The sequence below is a fragment of the Aethalodelphis obliquidens genome, unplaced genomic scaffold (genome assembly GCF_003676395.1).
Source record: "Aethalodelphis obliquidens isolate GAN/ISIS:26980383/991018 unplaced genomic scaffold, ASM367639v1 scaffold53, whole genome shotgun sequence".
Lineage (NCBI taxonomy): Eukaryota > Metazoa > Chordata > Mammalia > Artiodactyla > Delphinidae > Aethalodelphis > Aethalodelphis obliquidens.
In genome coordinates, this window is record NW_020837997.1 from 6,344,316 (window position 1) to 6,368,018 (window position 23,703).

The 23,703-nt window shown below is 46.9% G+C and overlaps 1 protein-coding gene across 14 annotated transcripts; it reads left to right on the forward strand.

The window, feature by feature from the left end:
* On the forward strand, nt 1-23,222 carry ZNF333 (zinc finger protein 333). Of its 14 annotated transcripts, none has more exons than XM_027085043.1 (12): nt 3-130; nt 2,925-2,968; nt 4,018-4,141; nt 4,563-4,661; nt 7,998-8,080; nt 11,127-11,243; nt 12,446-12,533; nt 19,508-19,596; nt 20,196-20,322; nt 20,739-20,834; nt 21,335-21,411; nt 21,914-23,222. In XM_027085043.1, exons 1-12 carry the CDS (start codon nt 67-69, stop codon nt 23,009-23,011), a joined length of 2,106 nt encoding a protein of 701 aa, XP_026940844.1. In that variant the 5' UTR covers nt 3-66; the 3' UTR covers nt 23,012-23,222. The 14 variants fall into 14 exon arrangements, with proteins under 14 accessions (XP_026940848.1, XP_026940849.1, XP_026940844.1 ...); XM_027085046.1 differs by having other exon boundaries at nt 21,995-23,222; XM_027085044.1 differs by having other exon boundaries at nt 19,511-19,596.
* The last annotated feature ends 481 nt before the right edge of the window (nt 23,223-23,703 follow it).

A 23,703-nucleotide genomic window follows, 5' to 3' on the forward strand; every position in this document is an offset into this window, starting at 1 on the left:
GGTGCCCCGACCACTTCCGCTCCCGGCGGCCCTGACACCGGAAGCAGAAGTGCGCAGCAGCGGCGGATGGTGGCTGCAGTACGGGGCCGCACGGCGCGCTGCGGTGGGAGTGTCTCCGGCCGTTCTGCAGGTGCGGCCAGGCCCCTTGGGAGGGCGGGGAGGGCTCGGCGGGCGCGGGGAGAGGCCGGAGGGCCTAGGACGGCTGCCCGGGCCGAGGTGCTTCCTCCCCGCGGTAACCCCGGGGCCGGGATGGGAGCCCGCACAGCTCGGCTCTGCAGCCGGGCTCCCCCTTTTCGGTCTGTCGCTCTCAGGTACCCCTTGTTCGGGCCAACAGGACTGTCATCCGCCTGTTGAAGGGGAAGTCACGAAGTACAGCCCAGGTCCCGCAGCTAACAAGTGGTGACACCAGCCGGCCCCAGTACTCACCCGTCTTCCCCGATTTGTAGGCCTACCGTATCTCCCATATGCAGGATAACTATTTATTAATAAATCACGTTTTATTTCATATTACGTTTCAGGTTATCTAGCTCTGCAAATGGAAATTTAGGTCTGAGTCTACATGTGCAAACTGGTTTGAGTGACTTGGCATGTGAATTTAAAAAATGGAATGTACCCTCTATCAAGGGATGAATTAGTTGGTGACTGACAATTTGCACTTGCTTACCTTAGGACCTGTTAACTTAGCTTTCTTTTCCTTTTCCTTTCCTTTCCCCTCCCTCCCTCCCTCCCTTCTGACTTTTACTTTGCATCAGTTTTCTTAACTGTAAGGAGAGCATGTCCTAATAAAAGCTATTTCTCACTTATGTCACAAGTCTTATTAACATCAAAGAAAAGTAAGACTATTCAGTTCTTTTCAAGTTGGCTCCAGCCTGTAAATCGCCGTAAGGCTTCAAAAGATGGGACTCCAGGAAAAAGAACATAAGCTTTGTTAGTACCGGGAATTGAAATTGAGTTGGCAGTAAATGGGATGTCTTTTTTTTTTTTTTTTTTCGGTACGCGGGCCTCTCACTGCTGTGGCCTCTCCCGCTGCAGGGCACAGGCTCCGGACGCGCAAGCTCAGTGGCCATGGCTCACGGGCTCAGCCGCTCTGCGGCATGTGGGATCTTCCCGGACCAGGGCACGAACCCGTGTCCCCTGCATGAGCAGGCGGACTCTCAACCACTGCGCCACCAGGGAAGCCCGGGATGTCTTTTTTAAATCATAGGGTTAAGACTCACTTCTAATGAGAAATGGAGAAAAAATTAATTCTGGAGGAAAATTAAGCATCAGATTTCAATTTGATGAGTGTGGTGTTTGTTTTTAGAGAGGATTCACGTTCTACCTTGTCTTTTTAGAAAGAGTTAACGTTTCTTAAAGACAGCTGAAATCTAGTGTTGCGATTTTTGTTATATGAACAGGCATTTTAAGTCATTTTTATTTTTGACTTGTGGTGTTGTCTTATGTGTTTGTGTGTGTGTGTGTGTGTATATGAGTGTGCATGTGGGCACATGGCTTCTTAGTCTAACTATATTGAATTATTCTTGAGGAGTGTTGATTGTTTGGCACATTTTCATTGGGGGTGCCCTCAATGAGCCAGGCCCTGTACAGGGGAAACGATGTGACTGAAATAGATTTAGTGCTTGCCCCTGTGGAGGTTTTGTTCTAGCTGGGAAGACAGATTTTAAATTAATAATGACAAGGGTGATGTAGAAACACAGAACAGGGGAACTTGAGGAGGAGATCAGCAAAAATATCTTAAATGGGACAAATGTTTGAAATTAAAAGATGAGTTTTATGTAACTAGACAGGGGTCAGGCTGTGGAGTCGGAGTGGGGAGGAGATTTGAAAGAACGGTGTATGCGTAATCCCTCAGGCAGTACAAAGCCTGGTGTATTCCAGGAGCTGAGAAAAGATAGGGAAAGCTAAAACACAGAAGACAAAGGAGAGGAGGGCAGGGCCCTGAAGGCCATGGTAAACTTTGGACCTTGTTCTAAGGCCAGTGGGAAGCCACTGAATCAGAGTTTTAAGTAGGGAGTAATATGATTTTGTTTGTGATTTAAACAAACCACCAACTCCTGGGTTGAGCATGGTGTTTAGGATGGACAAGAATGAATGCAAAGTCCACACATATAGCAGCTTGGGTTAGTTCAGGACTCAGACAATTGTGGAGTTGGAAAAGTTGGGGCTTGGTGGTGATCGTGGAATTGAAAAAGTTGGAATGTTTGCGATGCATAAGAGGTAGAACTGAGAGAATTTGGTGCTCGATGTATTCTCTCTACCACATGATATAGAGTAGGGCTTGGCAAACTGTGGCCTGTGGGCAAATCTGCCCCAGTGCTGGTTTCTATTAATAAGGTTTTATTGGAACACGTGTTTATGTGTTCCCTGTGGCTGTTTCTGTGCTATAACCACAGTTAAATAGTTGCCATACATGTGGCCCACAAATTTTAAGATATTTACTGTGTGGCCTTTTACAGAAAGTTTGCCAACCCCTTAGTACGTAAAGTACTTAGTACTTACCAAGTGCGGTTCTGGTGGCAGGATTTGGAGTCCTGAAAAAAGTGGACACAGGTCTATACCTCGAGCGTTTACATCGTGGTTGGAGAGAGAGAGGCAAACTTACGTATACAAATACATATTAAAAAATCGCAACTTGATAAGGGCAGTGGAGGAAATGTAGAGGATGTTAGAGGTGTTTTGAGGGAGGATAAGAGGAGAAATGATCCTTGTATTAGGTGACTGGAGCCAGTAGAAACGGTAAGGGCCTGTGGTGTGAAAGGTGGCTCAGGGCCCAATATGTTCCTTATTGAGATAATTTCCGGGTAAGCATGTTTCGCTTGGCCACCCTGCTGGTCCACAGAAATGGAATTATCTGGGCCAAACCCCTGCTTGGTGTTCTGCTTCCACTCTCATTTCTTCTTTTACCTCTGTCTCTCTTATTGCAGGAAGGACACCTACTGAAACTTTAAACCCTGGCGCTGGTGTCATGGTGAGGGGGAAGGAGGTGGTTAGGATGGATGGGGGGGGAATAATTATGTACTCTGGGCCCTGTCTCCTCTCTGCCTGCCTCCCAACTGAGGAAGAAAGAAGAGGGAAGTGTGGAGCATCTTTAGCCCCGTCCCCAGGACCTGGCAACCTCTTTCAGTACATGACCTCCAGAGGGAACTGGTTTGGGTGGAGGGTTCCCAAAGCGACCCTGGGGCTCTGTACCTAATTCCAGAGTCTGACTGCAGTGCGGGGCTCATTTAGAGCCGGCAGCAGCAGAGCTCCAGGGCCATCCCTGCCATCGCTCGTGAGACCTACCAAAAACACATGGCTCTATACAGTAAAATTAAAATTAATTAAAATCCAATAAAATTAAAACCTCAGTTACTCAGTCACCCAAAGTACATTTCTCAAATGCTTAGTAGCCACACGTGCCAGTGGCTGCCTTTTTGGAAAGTGCAGACATAGAACATTCCCATTGAGCTTTACCAGTCAGTGCTGTTGTAGAGAATTCTGAGATTAAAAGGCCATCAAGTTTCTCAGGTGCAATGGAAGTCCTATTTTAACAAGCATAAAAAATGACTAAATGCTTATCTATGTCTTGGGCGGTGTCCTAGGGACTTCATGAAAATTAAAAGATCAAACCCAAACTTTTGATGTCTTAAATAAGGAGTTTAGGAAAAGCTCTGTAAAGCTGAGAAGAACAGGCTCCGCCATCACTGGTTAGTGGAGTGACAGAGAGCCAAAGTTTATACTTTTGGATCTGTCCAAACGTTAAAAGAAAGTCAGTATTTTCTGCTGGGTCCCAGCAACTCCTCAGTTCTGCCCTTGTAGCACAAAAACTGCCATAGAGATAAACAAAGGGGTGTGGCTGTTTGCCAGTAAAACTTTATTCAGACAAACAGGAGGCAGGCCGGGTTTGCTAAGCCCTGCTTTGGAGAGAACACTCTCTGAATGTTCTTGCATTGGGTCTACCTTCCCCAGGGATAACCCCTCGTCCTGCAGAATGGTGAGGGTGGTCCTTGCTGAGCCGGAATATGTGTACTGTCTTAGGAATCAGTCACCTTGGAGGATGTGGCAGTGGGGCTCATCCAGGAGTGGGCGTTGCTGGATGACGCTCGGAGGAATCTGTGCAGATACGCGTTGCTGGACAACTGCAGGACCCTGGCCCCCCGGGGTAAGGCTGGTGCTACTCCGGTCCTTACTGTATGCAAATGCTTTTTAAGCGCCTGCCACGTGACCATAGTGATGTAGTGTGGGTTTCCAGTTCATGGGCTTCCACAGGATAACAGCTCCATGCATTGCTTTTACTTAATTCTCTCCATAGTCACTCGTGTGGGTCTCACTGACCTTGAGCTTGGGCTTTGGGACTTAGAGAACCTCAGTTCCATGGGGCAGAGAGGGAGCGTTTGTAGTTTGGGCCCTTGTGAAAGAACCTCACTGAGTTCATTAAAAACTGGATGTGATCACTTAGGTACCCCATGTACTTGCTCGGGGTCAGGAGCTGAGGTCCAGGTGGAGGGTGGGCAGGCAGGGGAAGCATTTATTTTCCTCTGCAAGCCCTCCCTTCTCTCAGCATGTATGTTTTTCTCCACCAGCAGGGACTCAATCCTGCAAAACCTGTCTGGTCTCCCAGGTGGGGCCAAGAGAAGAGCTGATGACAGCAGAACGAGGCATTCTCTGTGCCACGGGTGTGGGTGAGTACCAGGGGGCGTAGCACATTGTGACCCATCCAGACCGGGGTTTGAGGGTGGGTGCTGCTGGGAAGTGTCAGTCTGAGGGCGTTTTTAAGGTTCTTTATTTTGAGGGGAAATAAGGTTGTTTGGGGTGAGTTCCTTTAGCTCTTCTTTTTTCACTTTTTAACTCTCTTACTTTTTGTTGGTTTCAGAAAAAGATCTGTTCCAATTTCTCTTTTTTTAAAAAAAAATTTGAGATACATACTGTAAAATTCACCCTTTTAAAGTGTACAATTCAGAGGTTTTTAGTATATTCACAGAGTTGTGCAACCATCACCACTATCTATTTCCAGAACATTTCTATCACCTCCAAAAGAAACCCTGTACTTATTAGCAGTCCCCCCCATCCCCCTTCCTGCAGCCCCCAGCAACCACTAACTCACTCTCTGTCTCTGTGGATTTGCCTGTTCTGGACATCTCATATAAATGGAATCATACGTCTGTGTCTGTCTTCTTTCACTCAGCATCATGTTTTAGAGGTTCTTCCATATAGTAGCATGAAATGCTTCATTCCTTTTTAAGGCTGAGTGATATTCCATTGTGTGGATGCACCACATTCTGTTCATCCATTCATCATATAATGGCCATCTGTCTTGTTTCCACTTTTTGGTGATTGGGAGTAGTACTACTCTGAACATTCTTGTATAAGAATTTATGTGGAGCAAACATCATTCTCAATGGTGAAAAACTGAAAGCATTTCCTCTAAGATCAGGAACAAGACAAGGATGTCCACTCTCACCACTATTATTCAACATGGTTTTGGAAGTCCTAGCCATGGCAATCAGAGAAGAAAAAGAAATAAAAGGAATACAAATTGGAAAAGAAGAAGTAAAACGGTCACTGTTTGCAGATGACATGATACTATACATACAGAATCCTAAAGATGCCACCAGAAAACTACTAGAGCTAATCAATGAATGTGGTAAAGTTGCAGGATACAAAATTAATGCACAGAAATCTCTTGCATTCCTATACACTAATGATGAAAAATCTGAAAGAGAAATTAAGGAAACACTCCCATTTACCACTGCAACAAAAAGAATAAAATACCTAGGAATAAACCTACCTAGGGAGACAAAAGACCTGTATGTAGAAAACTATAAGACACTGATGAAAGAAATTAAAGATGATACCAACATATGGAGAGATATACCATGTTCTTGGATTGGAAGAATCAATGTTGTGAAAATGACTATACTACCCAAAGCAATGTACAGACTCAATGCAATCCCTATCAAATTACCAATGACATTTTTTACGGAACTAGAACAAAAAATCTTAAAATTTGTACGGAGACACAAAAGATCCCGAATAGCCAAAGCAGTCATGAGGGAAGAAAACGGAGCTGGAGGAATCAAACTCCCTGACTTCAGACTATACTACAAAGCTATAGTTATCAGAACAATATGGTACTGGCACAAAACAGAAACATAGATCAATGGAACAAGATAGAAAGCCCAGAGATAAACCCACAAACCTATGGTCAACTAATCTATGACAAAGGAGGCAAGGATATACAATGGAGAAAAGACAGTCTCTTCAATAAGTGGTGCTGGGAAAACTGGACAGCTACATGTAAAAGAATGAAATCAGAACACTCCCTAACACCATACACAAAAATAAACTCAAAATGGATTCAAGACCTAAATGTAAGACCGGACACTATAAAACTCTTAGAGGAAAACATAGGAAGAACACTCTTTGACATAAATCACAGCAAGATCTTTTTTGATCCACCTCCTAGAGTAATGGAAATAAAAACAAAAATAAACAAATGGGACCTAATGAAACTTCAAAGCTTTTACACAGCAAAGGAAACCATAAACAAGACAAAAAGACAACCCTCAGAATGGGAGAAAATATTTGCAAACAAATCAACAGACAAAGGATTAATCTCCAAAATATATAAACAGCTTATACAGCTCAATGTTAAAGAAACAAAAAACTCAGTCCAAAAATGGGCAGAAGACCTAAATAGACATTTCTCCAAAGAAGACATACAGATGGTCAAGAAGCACATGAAAAGCTGTGCAACATCACTAATTATTAGAGAAACGAAAATCAAAACTACAATGAGGTATCACCTCACACCAGTTAGAATGGACATCATCAGAAAATCTACGAACAGCAAATGCTGGAGAGGGTGTGGAGAAAAGGGAACCCTCTTGCACTGTTGGTGGGAATGTAAATTGATACAGCCACTATGGAGAACAGTATAGAGGTTCCTTAAAAAACTAAAAATAGAATTACTATATGATCCAGCAATCCCACTACTGGGCATATACCCAGAGAAAACCATAATTCAAAAAGGCACATGCACCCCAATGTTCATTGAAGCACTATTTACAATAGCCAGCTCATGGTAGCAACCTAAATGCCCGTCGACAGAAGAATGGATAAAGAAGATGTGGTACATATATACAATGGAATATTACTCAGCCATAAAAGGAACGAAATTCAGTCATTTGTTGAGATGTGGATGGATCTAGAGATTGTCATACAGAGTGAAGTAAGTCAGAAAGAGAAAAACAAATATCGTATATTAACTCATGTATGTGGAACCTCGAAAAATGGTACAGATGAACCGGTTTGCAGGGCAGAAGTTGAGACACAGATGTAGAGAACAAACGTATGGACACCAAGGGGGGAAAGCCACGGAGGGGTGGTGGTGGTGGTGTACTGAATTGGGCGATTGGGATTGACATGTATACCCTGATGTGTATAAAACTGGTGACTAATAAGAACCTGCTCTATGAAAAAATAAAGTTCAAAAATTAAAAAAAAACGAATTTATGTGGATATGTTTTCATTTCTCTTGAGTATATACTTAGGTGTGGAATTGCTGGGTCATTTTTTAAACTTTTTGAAGAACCGCCAAACCGCTTTCTAGAATAGTCACACTGTTTTACCTTCCCACCAGCGGTGCATGAGGGTTCCAATTTCTCCATATCATACAAACAATTATTGTCCAATTCCTCTTTAAACCAAACATTTCTTTGTATGTTCCTTTTCTAATTGCTTCTTCCTTGTTTGCCTGATAACACTGTCTGATAACGTCACTTTCAATCTCCACGGATTCCTTTGCTGGGAAAAAAGTCTCTCATTTCCACCTCATTCCCATCCCTGCCCAGTTGCTACTCTTAGAGCCTCACTTTCTCACTGATAGCTTCTTCCATTTCAGTACTGACCCAAGTTTAGGGTCAATATTAAAAAAAAAAATACATGTTGTGTGTGTCAATATCATGCCACTACTTCTTTCTGAAAGAAGGTAATTTTTTTTTTCCAATTCATTTTAGACTGGGAATCTCAACTTAAACCCAAAGAGTCTACTCCTCTGCAGGATATTTTGGAGGAAAATTCATCCCATGATTTGCAAATGGTAAGATTCACAGGTGATGATTCTTTACTCCCTCTCATAGAAGAAGTTGAGGAATACGTGAGTTGGACACGCACACCAGCGCCAGGCAGATATTTGAGCCAGGGCTTTTCCTCAAGGACATGAAGTGTCTGGAGGGAGCATCCATGACCCATGAATTTGGGCAAATCCCACCTATCACTTAAGATTCTTTCTTCTTAGAAAGTTCCCCTGAGTAAACATTTCCATCAGTGAGAGTCAGACATTGATTGTATGCAGTGTGATTTACTCTTCAACAGTGATCAGAAACACGCTGTCTGTTAGAGATGCCCCATGTAAGTTCAGGATGTGAGAAAGCCTAGTGGTGGAACCTGCCACATCCTGGAAGAACTCGACCTGTCTGAACAAGGCGCACCTTTGAAAATGCTGAAAACGTGCCCCTGACAAGGAGCATCCCTGGGTGACCTTTTTGTCATCATCCACCGCTCATCAGGAGCAAACTCCTCCTGGAGAGAAGCCACCTGCTGATTTAACCGTGGTGAGAAAGGCTCCTGGAGGAATTATAACTTGGACCTGAACAAGAGGACCTGCAGGAGAGGGCCACTCTGATTGTAAAGAATGTGGGAAAGTTGTCAGGGGTCCCACACCCCTAGGGAGACAAGTTGAGACCCCACACTGGAAGGAAGCCCTTGTCAAAGAGTGGAAAATCATTCAGAACCAGCTTGCACAGTATGGTGTGTGAGAAAATGCAGAGTCCTGCCATCCCCCCTTTGACCCTGAATTCCTGCCTTCCTAAACTACCGAGCCTCCAAGTTTGAGTTCCCATTCTTGGGGTTTTGAAGCTTAGGGTTAGGGCTAAGATTTGGATAGAGGGACATACAGAGCCCATCTTCACCCCCAGGCCCAGAGCCAATGAGGTATCTAGCTTCCCTTCCTCTCCACCTCTATCACGGATGGTGTCAGCCTCAGAGTGTCAGAGACACTGGCACAGTGCATGGGGTGGTGAGGCCGGGGTAGTAGAGACCCCTTTTCCATTCCTGTGCCCTGAGCACGCGGAGCCTCAACCCTGCACAGCCTCGTGAGGAGTGGGCTGCCAGGCAGCTGAAACTCTTGCCCCTGCATGGCTGGCATCAGACCCCAGGGCAGCCGAGCCCTCTCCTTAGTGCCCAGATCCTCCTTGTCCTTGGTTTACACTCTTGTTTTGGAAGAGAACGTCCTCCACTAGCTGCTTGGGAAAGGGCGCTGGCTTTTGAGACCTTAGGATCTGCAAATGTCTTACTGGAGCTGCTGGATCCCAGGGGCCTCATCTGCTGTTGTTGTTGCAGTAACCCCATTATAGAGTGTTCTGTGCGCCATTATAGAGCTCTCGATTGATGCCTGTTGAATGAAGGAGTGAACAGATGGGTGCTGGTAAAGACGGCTCCAGGCCCCTACCGGCACCATGCCTCAATCAGCAGATGGACCGTGTGAGGGCGGGAGTACGGGATGATGAGGGACGGGTGTCCTCTGTGGTTTCTGTGGGCTCTTTCCTCTCAGTATGGGGTTCCAGCACTTTCCACAGAACTTCACTGCCAGCTCAGTAGTGAGTACTGAGTGTGGGAGAGGAGGGGCTTCTGCTGTATCTGGAAACACAGGCAGTCACAGAATGTTGTGAGTGGGCATAAGTGGTCCACTTCCTTCTATATAGAGGAATCCCACTACAGTTCCTTCTGTGTAGAGGAATCAAGCAGCTCACCCCTGAATATGCCCCTAAGTGGTCCAGCATATGTGAGGTCGGGAGTCAAATCCAGGCCTGTCTCTAGAGACCGCCATCTTAGCCACCAGGGTCTTCTGCTTGAGGATCGCACATCCTGATACTTGGTCGATGTGGCTGAACCTTTGGTTATCCCTTCTAGGCCATGTGGGTGTCACTGAGCCTTGTCGCAATCACTGGGGCCCCTTATGGCAGCTCTGAGGTCACGTGTGAATAAGTGCTGGTGGCCAGGGACAGACCAAGGCCCTGTAGCCCCAAAGAATGGGCATCTCCAGGCTCAGCCTTCCTACTGTCCCAGGGCCACCCACGCCACCTCTCCTGCACAACACCCAGCTCGTCAAGGCTGTGGTTTCACCTCTTCTGTTTCCTGCTGGATCCACAGTGCCTGTACTAGCAGTGCTCAATAAGTACGTGTTGAGCAAATAGGCGGAACTCCTAAAAACCTTCAAGAAGAGTGATCTGTGTCAGAATTATTCTGATGAAAACATTTGTCTCAAAATGGTACCCCCGGGATTTCAATTTACGGAGGTGACTGAGTGATGACATGGAGAGGCCAGTGACAGCGACTTACATTTCTTGAGAGGAGGGGGCTGGCCACGCCACACAGGGCCACACGAGGAAGCACCAGCATCAGTCAGGAGGCTGACAGGAGTGAGGGGAGACTCTAGGCCGGAGCCTTCATTGGTTTTCTGTAGGAAAGGCAAGGCAGGGCAGGGTAAACATCTTAGGATTGGTGAGTTTGAGTGATAATTCTGGGGGATCTTGAGGCGCAGGGGCTGTCCCCAGTTGTCTGGTACCTGGCCTTGGTGATTTAGGGCAGGGGGAATGTTGGCTTGGTGTGTGAGAACTAGCTAAAGGAGGTGGTTCGGAGTACGAGCTGTGGATCACAAGGGAGATGTAAACAGCTGTGGCCATCAGTTTGGCCCTGTGATTGATGGATGCCAGGGGCATCCTCAAATATGGAATCTAAGGAAACAGAATGAAGTTCATATTCAGAGCCAAGGGCTCCCAGCCTTTCTATAGCAACCTTTCTAGTAAAATATCTTGTAGCGCCTCCAAGGGCTTGTGGCCTGACCTCCAGACAGGGCCTCTCCAGAACCAGAAAGGGGACAGGTCTGTCTCCAAGTCTCTGGCATGATCAGTCCTCGTTGGTGGCAGGGGCCCACAGTGCAATAGGGGGAGTCACGAGGTCTGAAACTACCAGGCCCACGTTCCCCAAATTCTGATGGCACGAGCCCCAAACTTAGGGTCTCTGAGGGTGAGAACAGCCTCCATACCGCCTCTGTCCTGCTCAGCACCCTCCATGCCTTTTCCCAGGGGCTGGGACTGGACCTGAGGATGCAGATCAAGCCCATGATGGGAGAGAGGGGGACACCTCTGACTCCAGGGGACCGGTCAGCTCTCCAGGAGTCACCTTGGTCTTCTGAGGACACAGTAAGCCTGGGAAGTGGTTTGCTGGGAGGGCCCCAGCCCCATCCAGGAAAGCCTAGGGTTCAGGAGTTTTGTTAGGTGGGGAGGCAGGAGGGAGGGATGAATCTAGGACCAACTGCCAACTGTTGGGGGAATTGGGAACATGCTGGAGGCCCAGGCTTACCTCCTGGTAGGAACTGCTGGACATGCTGTGGCATTTCTGCATTGAATGTAAATATCCCTAGTGTGATGTCAGGCCCAGAGCAGTCCTAGGGGAGGGGCTAGCACCTAGGGTTCAGGCCCTGCCTCTCTTTGTCCAGTCCTTCCACCCTCATTCCCACCCTGTCCATGGCCAGGAAACCTACAGGAATGAGTGGGTCCAAGGGCTGTGTGAAGAGTGTCCAGGCCGGTAACCAAGCTCTTGGCTCAGGGCCTTGTGTTTTGGTACTGAGGTGGACAGAGTTACCGAGAAGGACACTTTAAGGTGTGCTATGAGCCCCGCGCTGAGGAGGAGGGGCCTCCTCTCACCTGTCCCTGCCCATCACCTGCCCTGAGGGACCTGCCACATTTACTTCCCATCCACCACCAAGTCCTACAAACTTTTCCTCCAAAATATAAACCTACCTCTGACTGCTCCTTCTGTTCCTGGTGCCACCACCCTGCCCAGAGCCACCGTTATTTCTCCTGGACCCCCGGGAACTGCTCCTGACAGGCTCCTGCTACCACTGGGCATCACCCTGGACACCGAGGCCAGAGGCATCCCTTAGAAATGCAAGTCAGTTCAAGTACCCTTCCCAAGGGAGTGGCTGGCGGTAGAGGAGAGTTCAGGTCCTTTCTCCCACAGCAGGGCTTCCCCTCCGGAATAGTTTACTTATGTCCCCTCATTTGCAGGGGTCCACCTCTGCATCCTCCCTCTACCCCCTCAATCTGCTGGCCATCCACTGCCCCTCTCTGCTCCAGCATTTCCCCCACTACCGGAGGCTGCTCAGAGGAGGCCTCCCTTACCCAGGCCCCCTCTCTCCATCCCATCTTGGAGTTGAAATTCCACGACGGTGGCTAACTTTATACTGAAGAATTGTAAACCTGGACAAGGGAACAGGGCCTGTCCCTGTATGTTCAGTGTGTTTCCCCAAAGCAGGGCCAGTCATGCCAATTCAGTCTGGGTGAGCAGGTGTGAGTGGATCCCACCGACTGTGTGACTAATATGTTCCTGTCACTCTGTCCAGGGGCTGAAGGTGGCTGTGCAGATTCAGAGGGTGGCCACGCCAGAGCCTACGCTGCGCCTCCTCAACCTGTTGGGGGCTGGGGATTCTGGTGAGTGAGAGCTGGGTGGAATTGACAGCCAGAGGGCCCCGCTTTGCTGTGTTGTGTCTGGGAACTTGCATCCGCTGCCTTTTCCTCTGACTGCAGTCGTTGCCACAGGGAGAGAATGTATGAAGCAATCTCTCATTATTTACATACGCAAGGGGAAAGGCACTTTCTAGGGATTGTGGGCTGGGATTCTTTTTTTGTTTTTTTTGGTCTCAGATCTTTCTGTTATGGAAGAGCAGTCCCCACTCAACTATGGCAAAGGCCAGACCTCTTTTGGGGCACGGTTAAATTCTCCACTGCGCAAGCATGTCGATGCTGAAGGTTACAGTTGAATTTACTATAAGTGGCACATGTTTGAACTGAGCTTTTAAAAAATGAGGCTAAAAGCCACATCTCCTGAGAAGTGGGGGAAAAAATTAATTCTGGAGGACAAATAACATTGTAGCTTGTACTGCAAGGCGTTTGTTTCCTTCCATCTTAATTTATTGTAAGAATAATAAATTTTGATTATTAATCATATCATCCAGTCTTGCATTTGGAATCTGTATTATGCCACTGACAGGAAGTAATGCTTAGATTTGGGTTATATGTTGTTGTTCTATATATTTTTGGTACACCTTCTGGGCCAGGCTCTGCCATAATGTACTCGTTGTATTTATTTATTTTTAAAATTTTTATTAGAGTATAGTTGATTTACAATGTTGTGTTACTTTCTGCTGTACAGAAAAGTGAATCAGTTACATATATCCATATATCCACTCTTTTTTAGATTCTTTTCCCTTTTAGGTCATTACAGAGTATTGAATAGAGTTCCCTGTGCTATACAGTAGGTCCTTATTAGTTATCTGTTTTATATATAGTAGTGTGTATATGTCAATCCCAGTCTCCCAATTTATCCCTCCCCCCGTTTCCCTCCTGGTAACCATAAGATTGTTTTCTACATCTGTGACTCTATTTCTGTTTTGTCAATAACTTCATTTGTACCGTTTTTTTAGATTCCACATATAAGTGATATCATATTTGTCCTTCTCTGTCTGACTTACTTCACTCAGTATGACAATTCCTAGGTCCATCCATGTTGCTGCAAATGGCATTATTTCATTCTTTTTTATGGCCAAGTAATATTCCATTGTATATATGTACCACATCTTCTTTACCCATTCCTCTGTTGATGGATATTTAGATTGCTTCCATGTCCTGGCTATTGTAAATAGTGCTGCAGTGAACATTGGGGTGCATGTATCTTTTCAAATTATAGTTTTCTTCGGGTATATGCCCAGGAGCAGGATTGCAGGATCATATGGTAGCTCTATTTTTAGCTTTTTAAGGAACCTCCATACTGTTCTCCATAGTGGCTGTACCAATTTACATTCCCACCAGCAGTGTAGGAGGGTTCCCTTTTCTCCACACCCTTTCCAGCGTTTATCGTTTGTAGACTTTTTAATGATGGCCATTCTGACCTGTGTGAAGTGATACCTCATTGTAGTTTTGATTTACATTTCTCTAATAATTAGTGATGTTGAGCATCTTTTCATGTGCTTTTTGGCCATCTGTGCCATAAAGTACTGTTGAAGTACTTGGTGTGCTCTGTGCTTTTGAAGTACTCTGGAAGGTACTCTTGAAGTACTCACCGCTGTCATCCTGTGGTGACATGGGCACTGGGAAACAATTGCAGACCAAACCCTGAGGCCCTCCCCCATGGAGTTCACAGTCTGGCTTGGTGGTCAGATTTTTCAATGGAGACTGGAATGCAATGGAAGCATATAACAGGAGGGCTTTATCTTGGGGGGCAGGGAGGAGCTCTGGGAAATTTAAGTTTAGACCAAGTTTCTCAACTGCAGCACTGCTGATACAGGGGCTGGATCTCTGTGGTGGGGGCCATCCTGCATGTTGTAGGATGTTTAGCAGCATCCCTGGCCACCACTCCCTAGCTGGCAGTACCACCTCCCCCTGTATTAGTTTGCTAGGGCTCCCATAACAAAGTACCACAGGCTGGGTGGCTTAAACAACAGAACTTTGTTTTCTCACAGTTTTGGAGGACAGAGGTCCAAGATCAAGAGGGCCGTGATCTGTTCTTTGGCTTGTTGATGTCCGTCTTCGTCCTGCATTTTCCCTCTGTATGTGTCCGTGTCCAAATTTCCACCAATTACATTGGATTAGGACCCATCCTACTGACCTCATTTTAATTTAATGACCTCTGAAAAGACCCTATGTCCAAATACAGTTATATTCTGAGATTCTAGGGGTTAGGACTTCAACATATGAATCTTTGGAGGGACACAGTTCAGCCCATAACACCCTAGTCATGACGACCAAAGACATCTTCAGGTGCTCTGGATTGTCCCCCTCTAATGCATATGTTGATGCCGTAACCTCCCATGTGGCTGTATTGGAGACAGGGCCTTTAAGGAGGTTGTTAGGGTTAAATGAGGTCTTAAGGGTGGAGCCCTGATCCCATAGAATTGGTGTCCTTATAAGAACAGGAAGAGAAAAAGCAGAGTTCTCCACCATGTGAGGACACAGTGAGAAGGCAGATGTCTGCTAGCCAGGAAGAGCATTCTCACCAGAGCCGGACCATGCTGGCACCCTGGTCTCAGACTTCCAGCCTCCAGAACTGTGAGAGAATAAATTTCTGTTGTTTAAGCCACCCAGTCTGTGGTATTTTGTTACAGCTGCCCGAGCTAAGATACTAGACACTGCCACCTGACCTCTGGGGACAGGGGTGGCTTAAGACCATAATAATTACTGTATCGTTTAAATGTTGGTCTGTTTGGAGGTTTGGGGAGAGGCGTTCAGGCCTAGGAAAGGCATCTGTAAAATCCACTGGGCACCGGGGAAGAAGAGCCTGGTCTTTCAGCACCTGGGAGGAAGATGGGCCTCGGGAGGGTATGAGTGGTGGGTGGAGGCAGTTAGGAAAAGGATGGTGGTGGCCTAGACTTGGGGGTGAGTGTGGAGTAGGTGTGTCAGGGGTCCCTAAGACCACTCCCAGGTTTGACGATTTGCTAGGAGGACTCAGGACTTAGCTTACAGTTGTACTCATGGCTATGATTTATTCCATTGAAGGGATGCAAAGCAAAGTCAGCAAAGGGAAAAGCCTCATGGGGTGAAGTCTGGAGGAATTCAGGCACAAGTTTCTGGAGTCCTCTCCCAAGGGAGTCGCATGGGACACGCTTAATTCCCCCAGCAACAAGCTGTGACAACATGTGTGCAGTATTATCTACAGGGAAGTTCCTTAGAGACTCAGAGCCCAGGGTTTTCCCTGGGGGCTGGTCATGTAGGCACCCTCTGCCCAGCACATACCTAAATTCCAGACTTCCAGAAGGAAAACAGGCATTCAGCATAAACCACACTGTTTGTACAAACAGTTTAAGCAGAGAGTGAGCCCCTCTTATCAGTTAGGGTGGTGGGAACCCTCTCGAAATCCAAGTTCCCAGAGGCTAGCTAAGGGTCAACCTTCCTGGCAGGCCTTGCTGAGGAGAGCAGTCAGGCCTGCTGTGTTAACTCTTGTCTGCACACCAGGTAAGCTAGGAACCATGTAAGATGTACACAGGAGGTCGAGTTGAGATAGTTTGGTGAGTCATGTGTGCATTCGTTTACCAGACATTCCAGGGCTTTTTTTTTTTTTACATCTTTATTGCAGTATAATTGCTTTACAATGGTGTGTTAGTTTCTGCTTTACAACAAAATGAATCAGTTATACATATACATATGTTCCCATATCTCTTCCCTCTTGCGTCTCCCTCCCTCCCACCCTCGCTATCCCACCCCTCCAGGCGGTCACAAAGCACCGATCTGATCTCCGTGTGCTATGCGGCTGCTTCCCACTAGCTATCTACCTTACGTTTGGTAGTGTATATATGTCCATGCCACTCTTGCTTTGTCACAGCTTACCCTTCCCCCTCCCCAGGGCATTTTTATATGCCAAGCACGGTTGGGGGGTGAGGGTGTAGCAAAAGGAAAAGGACCCCAGGCTTGTTCTTCCGAAGCTGCCAGTCCGTTGGGGGAGATGGAAGATAATCACCTAAGGAAGCAAAAAAAAAAAAAAGTAGCTGGTTATAGATAGGTAAGGGCTGTGAAGAAAGGAGAGGGTCTTTTTAGAGAAAAGAAGGGTATTGGGGAGGAGAGACTCTCTGAAGGAGTGACATTTAAGTGGGTCCAAATGAGAAGGTATGATATAGGCATTCCCCATAGCAGGGACAGGGTGGGAGGAAGGGGAATGGGGTGGGTGGAGGTGGGGAGGTGGGTGTAGAAATGTCATCACTGATTTTTTTTTTTTTTTGACTGATCGTTGGGGTCAGAGGGGGAGGGATTGCTCATCTGAGATCAGGGACACTGGAAGAAGGACAGGCTTTGAGAAGAAGGTGATAAGTGCATTTTTTTTTTTTTTTTTTTGGAGTGGGTGAAACAACAGAAATTTCTATCTCAGTTAGAGGTCAGAAGTCTGAAATCAAGGTGTCGGCAAGGCCATGCTTCCTGTGAAACCTGTAGGGAAATAATCTTTCTTGCCTCTTCCTAGCTTCTGGTGGTTGCTGTAAGCCTCAGTATTCCTTGGCTTGTGGATGCATCGTTCCCATCTCTGCCTGCCTTGCCACGTGGCTTTCTCCCCTCATTCGGTATCTCTTCTCCTCTTACAAACACACCATTTGTATTGGATTAAGGGCCCTCTACTCCACCATAACTTTATCTTAACATCTGCAAAAACCCTATTTCCAAGCAAGGTCATATTCTGAGGTACTGGGGGTTAGGACTTGTTATTTTTGGGGGGGACACAGTTCAACTCATAAAGTCTGCTCTCGGGACCCCCCAAATTCATATCCTCCTTACATGCAAAATACAGTCACATGATCCCAACATCCCCAAAGTTTTTACCCATTCCAGCATCAACTCTGTCTAAAATCTCATCTAGATATTGACCCAGAATATCCCAGATCTTGTCATCTAAATAATCTAAATCAGGTATGGTGAGACTGGGGGTGTGATCCATCCTGGGGGCATAATTCCTCTCCATTTGTAAATTGGTAGAACCAGAAAACAGGTTCTCTGCTTCCAAAATACAATGGTGGGGCAGGCATTGGATAGACATTCCCATTCCCAAAGGGAGAGGAAACAAGGGTCCCGGGTCTCACGTACGTTTGAAACCCAGCAGGGCAAGTTCAAAGCCTGAGAATGATCCTCTGTGGCTTGAATCTCTGTCCTCCGCCTCCTGGGGCAACAGCTCACCCCATCTAGCTCATTTTGGATGTTTCATTCGTATTCCCCCAGGTAGATGAGTGGAGATATCGGAGCCAATGGTTGTGTATATGGGTCTGGAGTGCAGATGTGAGAGTCAGCCTGGAGATTTGGGCCTTGTCAGGTAGTTGGGAATTGACGCCCAGAGCCGGGGACGGTGCCTTCCGAGGCGGAGACTACAAGGTGAGAAGAGGAAGGTGTGCACCTTGGGGACACCAGCAAGTGATGGAGGAGGAGCCTATACAGGAAACCGGGAGGGAGGCTGCGGGGTGGGGGTGGGCACTGAAGCCCAGGGGGGTGGGTTTTAAGATGGAGGGATTGGATGACTGAACATGTCAACTAGATCCCCACTCTGGATGGAGGTCACAGGTGATCCTAGTGAGGTGCTGGTCCTTGGAATGGTGATGTTGGGAAGTGAGTAGGAGGTGAGAAAATGGATACAGAGATTGCCCACGATGGGGAACAGAGAGATAGAACAGTAGCTAGAGGGAAGTGTGGAGTATTATAGCTTGAATTGTGACCACCCCCAAAAAAGCTATATTGAAGTCCTAACCCTCAGTACCTGTGAATGTGACCTTATTTGGAAATAGGGTCTTTGTAGATGCCATCAAGTTAAGATGAGGTCATGATGGTGGGCCCTAATCTAATATGAATGGTGCCCTCGTAAGAAGGGGAAAATGCCATGTGAAGACAGGAACACACGGGGGGAGGACAGCCATGTGATGACAGAGGCAGAGATTGGAGGGACACGCAGTTACAAGCCCAGGATTGACCTTCACCACCAGAAGCCAAGAAGAGGCAAGGAAGGACTCTACCCAGAGTCTCAGAGAGAGTGTGACCCTGCCCACACCTTGATTTTGGGCTTCTGGCCTCCAGAACTCTGAGAGAATACATTTCTGTTGCTTTAAGCCGCCCAGTTGTGGTACTTTTTTACAGCAGCCCCGGGAAGCTAATGACATGGGGTCAGGGATTGGATGTGATTCAGGTTTAATTACCAAGGGGAAAGGTCCCATCGAGAGGGGAGGTGAGGGTGCAGGGAGACAAGGGTTGGCTGGGGAATCACTTGCTCCTCTGTAACAGGCCAGAGTGAGGAGGCCTGGTGCGGATGAGGGATGTTATTGATTTGAAGGCAGGAAAGGAAGGATGCTTCCTTCTCAGGCACACTCACAGGGAGGTGGCGGTTTCTCTGTCCCCTACTTGTGGTAAGTCCTGGGGTGCTATCGGCCCTGCAGAGTTGGGGCAGAGGAAGGGGCCCAGCAGCTAAGGCAGGACAGCTGACCCAGGGCTGAATCAAGGGGGAGAAAGGGGGTGCCCCAGAAACTTCAGAGTCTGTTGGTGACTTGAGACTGTGGCTCCAGAGATTTGGAACAGAGGAAACGTGTGTGTGTGTGCATGCGTGTGTGCATGCATGTGTGTCTGTGTGTCTGTCTGTATATTTCTGTGTGTTTGTGCTTGTCAGTGTGGGTATGCGCATACTGTGTATGCGTGGTGTGTATGTAAACATTTGTGTGAGTGTATGCATGCGTGTGTACTGGTGTGTGTGAGTGTACATGTGTGCCCAAGCAGCTGGGAGTGTGTGCAAGCATATGTGCGTGCATCTCTCTGTGTACATTACATGTGTGTGTCCCTGGGAGTGTGTGCATATGTGTGTGCACATGGGGTCATTCACAGGGTGGGCAGCCCTTGGCCCTGCAAGTGGGGTCACTGGGCCAGGCCCAGACCCTAACGGCTCCCCTCTTCTCCTCCAGCAGTGCCTGCTCAGGACCCCACCTGGCTCCGGGAGGAGAGCACAGAGGAAGAAGCCGTGGCTCCTGGGACACTGAACACTTGTCTGCAGGTAAGTAACAAATACTTGTTCTTCTTGCTTTGCCTCCTTGTCCCCTTCCCCTGTCTGGGAGTTTCTTGACCCCAGAGGACTGGTCTCCAGGCTTCCAGGCACTGGGCCTCTAGTGGTGGGTGGGCAGTGACCCCACTCCCTCATTCAGGGCTTCCCCCGGTTATCAAGGGCCATGTTCAGCTGAATGTCAGGAGGGAAAGCAGGGTGAGGACGTGAGCTGTCCTTGTCTTATAGTCATCATGGTCTCCCAAGAGCAAACAGTTGTCATTTACCAAACATTTTTCTCTTGCCTGTAACGCGATCAGGTCTGCTGGACCCTGGGGCTAGAGGGGAAGGACTTCCCAGCTAGTTGTTAATAACTAAGTCCTGTCGTGAAGTTTAGGTCCTTTTCTGCCACCCCTTGGGATGCAGTCATTTAGGGAGGGAAGAGTAGATGGAGAAGAGTTCTAGTTCTGAGGCCTGAGCAGAGAGACCTCAGACTGTGTCTGAACATCTTCTACATGTAAGTGTCCCTTTCCCAGGCCTGCAAGCCCCACACTGTCCTCTTGAGTATTGGTCGGGGTGGCCCCTGGCTGAGCAGGGACGGGTGTGCGTTTTAGGAACCAGTCACCTTTGCGGATGTGGCCGTGCTGTTCACACCGGAAGAATGGCTGTTTCTAGACTCTGCTCAGAGAAGCCTGTACAGAGACGTGATGCTGGAGAACTATAGGAACCTGACCTCTGTGGGTAAGGCTGGCCTCGCTGCTTCATCCACACACTTGCGCAGCTACTATGGTTTCCCGGAACTGTGCTAGTTTCGGAAATCGAGAGGTGAAGAGACAGGAAGGTCCTGCCTTCATTGTGCTTATAGTCTAGTGGTTTCTTCTTGGAAATGAAGATCTGTCCATTGTTTCTGGTCTTCTCAAGTTTGTCCCTGAGCCAGGCGCCGGGTTTTGGGGACTGGAGAGTCCCACTGTCCTTTGGGACCCAGTGAGGGAGCTTGTACTTTGGTTCCTTAGTGAAAGAGCTCAGCCGTGCCATCAGAATATAGGTGTGTCCATTTTGCTATTCCTATCTCCAGTGACCCTAAAGACTTCAGAATATCGGCTCCCGTTGCATGGCAGGCACAGTTGCTCATACCCTGCATCTTTTCCCATGAGCAGGAGATCAACTCTGCAAAGCCAGTACATTTTCCCATTTGGAGCAAAGAGAAGAGCTGTGTGTCACTGAGAGAGGGATCTTCCCAGGAACCCACTTAGGTGAGCACCAGGCAGATGAGGGGTGCTTAGTGCCCTTGATGGGGAAGGCTGTTGGGTTGAGCTCCCTCAGTAAATTCCACTTTCTTTCCTCTTTCTCTTCCCTTTTTATCTCTAATGCTTTACTTTGGCTTCATAGAAAGATTTATCCTACCTCCTTTTCACATTTAGCACGTCCATGTGTATATTTCATCCAGTTCCTCCCCACTGTATGTTCTTACTAATACTTCCTCTCAACATCAGTCCCAATCTTCATAGAATCCCTTCTTAGTAAATTATCTACTATTTCCATTCCTTGTTCCTATGATTACGTGACTCCTCACGTAGCCAAACACCTTAAAATTTTCCTTTACCCTCTGATACATTCCTCTTATTCATAGTTTCTTCCCATATTTAGGATCAGTATTAAAAAAAATCTGCACATGCCTAGCTTTTTTTGTCATCTTGATCCCACAGTTTCCTTCTCTGTGCGCTTAATATTTCTTCCCCTTAATTCATTCCAGAACCTCAACTTCAACCACAAGACTCAATTCCTAACCAAGATATTTTTGCAGAGATTTCATCCATTGGCACAAAAAGGGTAAGGCATAAAGGGGTTATTCTTGTTCCTCTACAGTAGGAAATGTCTGGGATTGCTGTAGGTTAGAAACACAAGAAACCCAGAGAGAGATTCAAGGCAAGTGATACTCACCTAGGAGAAAGCAGTTTCTTGGGAGAGAGTCTGTGAATGTCATGAACTGGGGGAAAACTCTAAATGTAGATCAAGTTGTGGCTTTACAGAGTTCCCAAAGCTAACCATTTTCGTAAATTTGACACAGATGTAGAGCATTTAAAACTTAATTTAGCCTTACATAATACAGAAAAAGTCTACATCTAAGAAGTCCCATGAAAGTAATGAAAATGATAGCTCTTTGTGGCAGAGTATCTGCTTGAAGGAACTCAGGGTAGAAATGGTATAGATACGCTAAAATGGTAAAATCTTCAGCTATAGGAATGTCTCTTTCCTACACTCAGTTCACTTGGGGGAGAATATCTGTGAATGCAATAAAGCCTCTGGTCTTCCCATTTTCCTCAATTGACAGGAGCGACCTCAGACTGGAGAAAAACTCTATAAATGCAATGTACTAGGGAAACCTATTAACAGCATCAAACCACTTTTTCAGTACCAGAGAATTCCTGCAGGAGGGAACCCTTGTGAATGCCGAGAGAGTGGAAAACCCTTCTTCCAGACTGCTCACCTAATCGTGTCTGAGAAAATCCATAGCGGGGATAAAACCTATGCATGTAACAAATGTGAAAAATCGTTCAGATACAGCTCCGATCTCATCAGGCACGAGAAGACTCACACTGCGGAGAAGTGCTTCGAGTGTCAGGAGTGCAGGCAGGCCTTCAAGTATTCCTCAAATCTGCGGCGGCACATGAGAACTCACACTGAAGAGAAACCCTTCGAGTGCAGTCAGTGTGGGAAAACCTTCACGAGGAACTTTAACCTGATCTTGCACCAGAGAAACCACACGGGCGAGAAGCCCTACGAATGTAAGGACTGTGGGAAAGCTTTCAACCAGCCGTCCTCTCTGAGGAGCCACGTGAGAACTCACACCGGAGAGAAGCCTTTTGAATGTGGCCAGTGCGGGAAAGCCTTCAGGGAACACTCATCACTGAAGACACACCTGCGGACCCACACCAGAGAGAAACCGTACGAATGTAACCAGTGTGGGAAGCCCTTCCGGACGAGCACTCACCTGAACGTACATAAGAGGATCCACACAGGGGAGAAGCTTTATGAGTGCGCCACCTGCGGGCAGGTCTTGAGTCGTCTCTCGACCCTTAAGAGTCACATGCGGACCCACACGGGAGAGAAGCCCTACGTGTGTCAGGAGTGTGGGCGAGCCTTCAGTGAGCCCTCATCCCTCAGGAAACACTTGAGGACCCACACCGGCAAGAAGCCCTACGCATGTCAGGAGTGTGGGCGAGCCTTCGGCCAGTCTTCACACCTTATCGTACATGTGAGAACCCACACTGCAGGGAGACCCTACGAATGTAATCAGTGTGAGAAAGCCTTCAGGCACAGCTCTTCACTTACCGTGCATAAAAGGACTCATGCCAGGAGAGAAAACGTCAGGACTGGCGGCCTGCCTTTATCAGTGTCTCTTGCATACGGTGGGCCCCATGCTGATTAACTTCCAATTTGTAAAAACATAAACATCCAAGGCTGTGATCATCTCTCATAGTACTCGTTAAGCGACATCCCATGTTTTGATGTATAATATTTTCATTTCAGTTTAATTCTCCATATTGTCTTAGTTTCTTTTACCACTTTTTCTTTGACACACGAGTTAAATGGAATTAGGTTTTTAAATAAAAGTACATGGGTATATTTTTATAGAGGCATAATTGTAGTGAAATGCATAAATCTTAAGTGTACAGTTGGATGAGTTTGACAGATGTATACTCGTATGTAATCAATACTCCATTCAGGATATAGACTGTTTCTGTCCTGGAAAGTTCCTGCATATATATGGGTGTTTCTTTTTAGTTGCCTTTTTGTTGTTGGTTTCTAATTTAATTACACTCTTAGCAGGGTGTGTGGTCTTTATGTTGTTGAACGTTAAGTATTTGTGGAGATTTGCTTTTAGGTCTAGTGTGGTGCGTCCTGTTAATTGCCTACCAAAATTGCCCCTTCTTGCTTACCAAAGCACTTAGGTTTTTTTTTTGTTCAGATTGGGTCTGTGCACTATTTTTTTTTGTGTGTGTGTGGCTTAAAACAACAGAATTTTATTCTCTCAGAGTTCTGGAGGGCAGAAGTTGAAATCAAGGTGTCTGCAGGACCACACTCCCTCTAAATGCTCTAGGGGAGGTTCCTTCCTTGCCT

Excerpts from the sequence above, each read along its gene's own strand:
- ZNF333 (XM_027085043.1), top strand. The coding sequence starts at position 67 with ATGGTGGCTGCAGTACGGGGCCGCACGGCGCGCTGCGGTGGGAGTGTC. Across the intron at positions 131-2,924 it reads TGTCTCCGGCCGTTCTGCAG|GAAGGACACCTACTGAAACT; the intron begins GTGCGGCCAGGC and ends CTCTTATTGCAG. Across the intron at positions 4,142-4,562 it reads CAGGACCCTGGCCCCCCGGG|CAGGGACTCAATCCTGCAAA; the intron begins GTAAGGCTGGTG and ends TTTCTCCACCAG.